We start from the raw sequence: 8,391 nt of genomic DNA, 5'->3' as shown, positions 1-8,391 counted from the left end.
ATCCCAAAAATTGATGTAAATATGACAATAAGAGTGACTTTAGTCTTGATATTCTCTTGGAGATCAAATTATAAACGTTTTAGTTGTGAAATTAGTTTAGTGTAAAAGTACATTTTGTATAAAGGATGATGTAAGCTTGCCATATATTTTAGTTTTTAATGGCCAAATCAGGAACAATCATAAATTCATGTGAAGATAAAAGAATTCTTTAAGCTCTTAGATTGAATGATCATTGCTTTATGATTAAAGTTTGTGAGTTTACAAATGGTAATAAATGCATATTAGGTTTCTATTGTAAATATGAAAAATGTCAAGATATTAGGTGGTATTATTTTATTTTTTTGGTCGAAAGGTGATATTATATTATTTGTACATAATATCACCTTAAAAAAAGTTATAAATAAGGTGATATTATTTATACTGTTATTATTTAGTTGCACATGGCAATTGTTACGGTGTAATGATTTGAATGTCGGTGATATCATGTGATGAATATCTATACCACAACCTATTTACCGGTGAGGGAACTCCATGTGTGAGTACGTGTATAAGACTCTAATAAAAGACAAATGTTCTGCAGGTTGAGAGCACATGAAGTCATAAGGTTCATACACGAAATGATATGGCTTATTATCCTCATATGGCTTGAGCAACTTGTCATGCATGCGATATTTATAGAGTTGAGGTCCAAGACTGAGAAAAGAAAGAAATTGAGTTGACTATGAATTTTGATGAGAATAAGCATGGCATAGCTATCATCATGAGGTTGCATAGTAATGTATTTGTCCTTGCTGATGTAGATGGCCCCCCCGTAATAGAATGTGTCTGGTGTGGTGAGATGTGTTCATGATTCTATCCTCACGAGTTGGTGCTGAGGATGCATCATTAATTGAGATGTGTTCATGATTCTATCCACCACGTCTTTTATCTAATGTATTTCACATGCTGAATGAAGTTCTGCGTCGATTTGCTGGTTGTTTCGTGAGCAATTCCCTCATTTCGAGTCGTTTCCCACACATGGGGGGGGGTGGGGGGTGGGGCGATCTCTCTGAGAAGCATGCAATGGGGGGTTTAATTAGAACCCGTGAATGCAACTAAAATACCATGCAGCTCCAAATTTTTTTGTCCTGATGAACTGTTCTTGACTTGGGGAGTTGATGTCAACTTTTAATAAGTAGTTTCGGTGAAGATGCAGCTACCGGCGATGTCAGAATCTGCTCGAACTCACGTTGTGCAAAACGAGATGTCGTTTCGCGGGATTTTCTTAACCTTTGAGTTCAACTAGGTCTCCTGTGCACCTTTGATTACAAACTTCGATGTGTTGCCGAATGTACGTTATTCACGTGTTATCTTCTCCCTTCTCTCTCTCTCTCTCTCTCTCTCTCTCTCTCTCTCTCTCTCTCTCTCTCTCTCACTTCTTTTGTTTTTTCATTAAGGAGACCTTGGGCATTTGGTCAAGAACAGTCAGCTACTTGTTTTGAAAGCGTGCCTCAGGAGCAGTCTGCCTCCCACCCACCCACCAAATAAGCAGAGATTTTTCTGAAGCAGACACGACACATGAACTAAACTACCCAGCCAAAGCCAAAACTTAAAACCTTTAAAAAAAAAACAAAATTTGCACATGAAGAACACAGTTATTCTAGAGAGAGAATCTGAGGGAACTGAGGATAAGCAAGAATCTCATCCATTAGCAGAAGTATACGAGTGAGTGTGTTCGCTCATCCAAATATTTTTAGACAACGATTGGAGAATCATTGGCGTATCATATGCTCAAAATTCAGGAGTTTGAATTCCGTTTCCCTAATGGTGGGAAGATTAGTTAAGGGACCAATTAGGCAGGGATTGACTTGGATTAAATGGAGCCAGTTCATGACCCTGCTGCTTTCACTTGATGACAACGCATGGCATGTATCCAAAAAGTCCAAATTCTAAAAATGTTCCCATTTGGATGTATGCACAACACTAGCACGAGTGGAGCCAGCTAAGAGCTTCCTTCTTTGATAATCAAGTCATCTTTAAGGTGCCCCAAATTTGTAAACCACTCCAAGTACTCACCTCCAAGGTGAGTGAATCTATAGGGACTGAAGCAAGTTGATCCACTTTACACTTTTGATTTTTAGCTTAAAATATTGGTAGTATCGTAAATCTATCGATTAATGGTTACGTCATGACCAAATAAGAGACAAGACTATAGTATGAAGAGGTATTAGATGATTTTGTACTAAGGATGATGTCATATTGTTGATGTAAGATTAAAATGATTCTCGTTGATGCGTACTTATGCTTTAGAGATGAGATAATTATTGATATTACATGAAAAATCCATTATGTTCATGATGCCATTAGAAGATGTTACGAGTCATTTTATATATAATGACTATGTTTCATGGATACAACGTTAAAAACTTGGATGAGCGATTTCAAGAAGATTTTGAATGACTTTGATGAGTAAAAAGTACTAGAAAGATGAAATTTATGCATGTGAAGGCGTAAATATTTTTGTAAAATAAGGGCAAAAAAGTAAATTCACAGAATGCAAGTTCTTCTGTGAACATTGAACTTTTATTAAATAAAGTGACCATTAATTAGTGAGTATAATAGATTAATTAAGGGAAATAAAATCAGGTAAAAAGTATAAGTTTGTAGAATATGGGCCATTTTGTAGTTTCAAAAAGTTAGAGGTCTAATTTTTTAAAAATTGAAAACTTTGGCAGCTTTTTACATGCTAAGGATGCTTGTGATTGTAGATTCCTATTTAAGTTTAGGGATATGTGCATTGAAAGTTCTAAAACTTGTCATGAAAATGCAATTGAATCCTAAAACTTACAAAACGTGCAATCAAGTCCTAAAACTTGTCAAATTTGTACAATCGAATTCTTCCATTAACTTCGTCCAGCTTAGTTAACGGAAAATGCGGACGTAGTTCTTTTTAAATGTTTTCTCTCTCTTACTTAGCGATGACGTGATTATAACAAGAAACAGAAGACCAAAATGACGTCATTTTGATCCAAATATAATTTTTAATGCAATTTTTAAAAAAAAAATTAAAAAAAGAAAAGAAATGTTGACACCAAGCGACAAGGTCTTGCATAGCCCTCGCCGCCGCCGCCCCACGATCGCCTGCAATGGCCGGCGGGGGTCACCAGGGCCCGGCCAGTGGCCAATGACCATCGTTGGCCGGCGATCGTGGGGCGGCAGCCTGGTCTCGACCCTTTTCTTTTTTTTAATTTAGCTTAATTTTAAATATAAGTTACGTAATATTAACATTGAAAGTCAGATTTGGACCAAAACGATATCGTTTTAGCCACGTAGGAGAAAGAAAATAATAAAAAAAGTCACGTCAACATTTTCCGTCAATCAAGTTGGATGAAGTTAATGGAAGAACTCGATTGCACTAATTTGTGATGTCATTTCGTGGGTTTTTTTAACCTTTGAGTACAATGAGGTCTCCTGGGCACCTTTGATTACTAACTTCGATGTGTAGCCGAATGTACGTTATTCACGTGTTATCTTCTCCTCTCTCTCTCTCTCTCTCTCTCTCTCTCTTCTTTTTGTTTCATTAAGGAGATTCTGTGCATTAGGTCAAGAACAGTCGGCTCCTTGTCCTGAAAGCGTGCTTCAGGAACAGTCTGCCTCCCACCCACCTACCGAAGAAGCAGAGATTTTTCTATGCAGCGAGGAAGCGCACACGACACTTGACACATGAACCACCCCAGCCAAAACCAAAAGTTAAAACCTTAAGAAAAATAGAACTTGCACATCTGAGGGAAGTGAGGATAAGCAAGAATCTCATCCATTAGCAGAAGCATACAAGTGAACATGTTCGCTCATCCAAATATTTTTAGACATGGATTGGAGAATCATTGGCGTATAATATGCTCAAAACTCAGGAGTTCGAATTCCATTTCCCTAATGGTGGGAAGATTAGTAAAAGGACCAATTAGGCAGGGATTGACTAAATTAAATTGTGCCAATTAAAGACCCTACTGCTTTCACTCGATCATCACCAAGCCGTGATTGTCGATGCGCAGCGACAAGGATATTCATTAGAACTCTTGGCAAGATACCTGCTCATCAAAAGGACAATTTAAACTCTCAAAGTGGGCAAATACACAGAACACTTCGAGGACAGGCTATCAAGAGCTAGTTTCTATGAAGGTTTACCAGCCTAAACATATATGAGATTCATTTGCATCTGATAGAGTGAAAAATGGAATCTGCATATGCAATTAATCCACGTAATGTTCATTACCTCTTACTACTAAGCTAATTCACGGGACTTGTTTGGTGCGTTTTCAGTATCTCGAGTGCTCCAAGAATACGAAGTCTCCATCCACGCAAGCCAATTACCTCATGCGAAGTGAAAGAAGAATAAAAACAAAATTCATGGTGGTTGACTCGGGTGGACACAGAAATGTCATTTTCCGGAGGACGTCATCTGTGTTCCTTCGAAGATCTATAACCAAGCCTGTGAACGAAGGTCCACCGTTTGACACTTGTGTGTTACTTATGTTTATTATCACCTCGACGACAACATCCGATACAGCAAATCGAATCTTATGTGCAGACCACATGTTTGCATCGTTCCTAGGAGGACGAAAGCGAGCGTAGTGGATTACAACCAAACGAAGAAAGCCGAGCTGAGAACGAGCCGGCCGGATCAACCAGTGAGGTGATGCCAGACTGAACAGCCGAAGGGCGGAGGAGCTAGCGGGACGTGGCAGCAAAAGAGCTCGGTCAACTCGGCCACTTTCGAACTCACAGCTATAGCTTCATCGCAAGAGCCAATCATGCGAGTGAGCTGAGTTCAGGGGACCGAGTGAAAACGTCAAGAGCTCGCGTCCAAATGCGTTCCCAGCGACTGAGCTTTCGCTTCGTTAGCTCCAAAGCGGAATCAATGGCCTGTGCTCACTTCCTTCTTTACTTCCACGGACGTTGTCTCAACCCACAACGATTTCTTTTTGGCTCTTCTACACCAACGTCTTCTCTTAATTAAAATGGAGACACTCTTAAAAACGAGCATCTTCTAGCTTATTCTTGTATTCAGAAAATGATTAAGGGTTTGCTCGTTTAGAATTAAGTTCAAGGAAAAAATACTTTTTTTGCTTTCTCATCAAAATTCAAAGTTCATCCAAATTTCAAAAAAATTATGAAAAATGTGTGAATTATGCGTCATTTGCATATTATGAAAGTTTTACTTTTTTAGGATTTAAAAAAGTCAAAGTGCCTACATCGCAGGAACGAAATTAAGCAAAAAGCAAAAAGTGAAAGTATATCCAAATTCGTCCTAAGTTTTCATGAGGTTGTGTTAAAAAATAGATATATTTTGGCTTCCTATGCCTATCAATGCGATCTGTCTCTAGCAAAATTTCGTTCAGACTTTAAAAACTCTATTTTTTCATATCTTAATCGATGAAATATAATCAAACCCTTTAAGAGCACTTTTTAACATTTCTTGTTCATATATCTAGCACAACTGTTTGCTCTTATAAGTACATATCCTCATGGTTGATTAATAAAAGGATTTTAAGTAGATGCATAATGGTTGATTAAGAAAGAGTCAAAGACAGGCAGAATCAGAATTACGTAAAAGCAGCGGGGCATTGTTGCAACATCACTGAGAAGCTAATTAAGATCTGATGAAGCATATAAAAACCAGCAAACGTAAGGCATCAGATGCCCATCTTAGTCGATGGAAAACACCTCTTTTGATGAATAAACCTCTTCTTTATTATCCCTAACCAATCTCTTCTCTGCCCTTCACGGTGTCTCGTGCTTCATCTCTACCCGATCCTCTCCACCCTCTGTCCAGATCTCTCGCGAAACAAACGCTTAACCCGCAACTTCCGTAGATCACTAGATTTTGGTCGCGTTGTATTGGTTAGCCATGGCCATGGCCATTGATCATGTCGCCATGATGGAGTTTTCAGGCCACAGCGGCACCACCACCGATGAGCTCGGTGGTGGCTGCTGCGACTGGAGTGACTGGTCGCCGATGGTTGACTGGGACGCCGTCCCCGGCAGCCGCGGCCGCGATGGCTTCCATGACCTCATGGAGTCCATGTTGGAAGACGGGACTGGGCCCGGCCAGCACCACCTACCTCCACAGTGGTGCGACTCTCCTCCTTCCGTGCACACCGTGATTAACGACATGGAAGGCGACGAGACCGACGGCCACGATTTCAAGGGGCTGAGGCTAGTCCACCTTCTGATGGCCGCGGCTGAGGCGCTGAGCAGCAAAGGCGAGAACAGCGAACTGGCTCGGGTGATATTGGTTCGGCTCAAGGACTTGGTCTCCCCGGCCTCTGGCGGCGACGGGACCAACATGGAGCGGCTCGCAGCGCACTTCACCGACGCGTTGCACGGCTTACTGGAGGGTGCGGGCGCGGCGTCCTCCGGTGGCGGCGGGAAGCACTCGATTCGTGGCCTGCCCCACCGTGAAGAAGGGTGTTACAGTCAAACGGACATGCTCGCGGCGTTCCAGCTGCTGCAGGACATGTCGCCGTACGTCAAGTTCGGGCACTTCACGGCCAATCAGGCCATTTTGGAGGCGGTGGGTCATGATAGGCGGGTCCACGTAGTGGACTATGACATAATGGAGGGGGTCCAATGGCCCTCCCTAATGCAGGCCCTCGTCTCTCAAAAGGGCGGCCAGTCGGCCCCACACCTCCGGATCACGGCACTCTCAAGGGCCAGCAGCGGACGCCGGACTGCCACAACTGTTCAGGAGACAGGCCGCCGCCTGGCAGCGTTCGCAGCTTCGCTTGGGCAGCCCTTCTCGTTCAACCAGTGCAGGCTGGACCCGGGCGAGACATTCCGCCCTGCCGCCCTCAAGCTGGTCCGGGGCGAGGCGCTGGTCATCAACTGCATGCTGCACCTGCCTCACTCCACCTACCACGCGCCTAGCTCGGTCGCCTCGTTCCTGTCCGGGGCCAGGGCCCTGAGCCCAAGGCTGGTGACGCTGGCGGAGGAGGAGGCGGGGCCCGGGGGAGGCGGCGGCGGAGGGTTCGTGGGCCGGTTCATGGACTCGCTGCACCACTACTCGGCCGTGTACGACTCGCTCGAGGCCGGGTTCCCGATGCAGGACCAGGCTCGGGCGCTGGTGGAGAGGGTGTTCTTGCGCCCGAGAATAGCCGGGTCGCTGGCAGGCGTGTACCGGGCCAGGCAGGGCGAGGAGGAGGGGTCGGGGTCAGGGTCGGGGAGGGGCCGCTCTTGGGGGGAGTGGCTGGGTGCGGAGGGGTATAGGCCGGGCAGAGTGAGTTTTTCAAATCACTGTCAAGCGAAGCTCTTGGCGGGTCTGTTCAGCGACGGGTACAGGGTGGAGGAGGTCGCCGGAAACAGGCTCGTTCTAGGCTGGAAATCTAGGCGTTTGCTCTCTGCTTCCATTTGGACCGCTTCCTCTGATGATCCCGATTCATTCAATTAGAACAGAACTATCATTCTGCCGGAAAGAAAATTCGTATGATGATCGTCATCATTTGCTCCTCCTTTTTTGTCTGGGAGCGAGGAAGAAAATATCGAAGTCACTTTTATGTGAGACCAGCTCTCTTTTTTCTTATCTTTCATGATTGATGATCATGCGAGAACTAAGCTTTAATAATAACTTGAAACAAGGTTGTCCAGGGGAGATGAATGTCGTTCGTTGCACTTTTGGTCTTGATAGTGGCAAGTCGCCCTCTCAGGACCACACGGTTCAAGATCGGCCCGAACGAAAAACTTCGGACAAAATTGCTGAAATATGCACGGCACTTTGTAGATTATTCAAAGAAAGCAACTCACGATCATGATTCACATCTTCAACACTATTTCACATGGGAAGGCTGATATATGGATGAAAGGCAAAAAGCTTGCAATTTCAATAAGCATAGGTAAAAATGAGTTTTTTGGAAATAGAAATGTTTGTGAGTATTCGAAACTCATAAATGGGAGATATCGTGTTATAATTCGGCCATAAATAACCATTTTTTCTTGCTGGGGAATTATTATTCAAATAGCCTAAGCACAATTAAGAGTGAAAAGAACCATCTACGAGTTTTAGTACGCATTTCGTTTAATTATTCATTACGTTATAGTTCGTGTATTTTAACTACTCAACTTTCATTTTATTCAGTGAATCTAATTGTTAAAATTTTAATTATTTATTGTGTAATGCATTAAATATTTTGAGTGGCCCTAACATGTTCTTCTATTTATAGCAACAAATTTCAAAATGATAGTCAATCAAACGAGATCCGGTTTTTCTTCTCTGACATGCGATAGAAATATTATGTCGATCATGATAACTATTGCAACCAAGAAGAACATATTTGTCACTCTTTGACCTTTTTATAGAGACGTCAACATATACTTGAGCAAGAAGATGCGTTCGCACACTACGCAAAAAATCCCGTG

At 42.8% G+C, this 8,391-nt stretch overlaps 1 protein-coding gene across 1 annotated transcript; it reads left to right on the top strand.

Annotated features, from left to right (window-relative positions):
- The first annotated feature begins 5,560 nt into the window (after positions 1-5,560).
- LOC115662677 (protein NODULATION SIGNALING PATHWAY 2-like) lies at positions 5,561-7,647 on the top strand. Its single transcript, XM_030584784.2, has one exon. The coding sequence runs from the start codon at positions 5,888-5,890 to the stop codon at positions 7,424-7,426; it is 1,539 nt and encodes a 512-aa protein (XP_030440644.1). The 5' UTR covers positions 5,561-5,887; the 3' UTR covers positions 7,427-7,647.
- Positions 7,648-8,391: the final 744 nt, after the last annotated feature.

This window comes from Syzygium oleosum, unplaced genomic scaffold (genome assembly GCF_021117445.2).
Source record: "Syzygium oleosum isolate NSW1041296 unplaced genomic scaffold, Sole_v2.1 Sole_v2.02, whole genome shotgun sequence".
In the NCBI taxonomy this organism is placed as follows: domain Eukaryota; kingdom Viridiplantae; phylum Streptophyta; class Magnoliopsida; order Myrtales; family Myrtaceae; genus Syzygium; species Syzygium oleosum.
The sequence above is the reverse complement of the archived record's forward strand: the minus strand, read 5'-3'. Positions and strand labels throughout refer to the sequence as shown.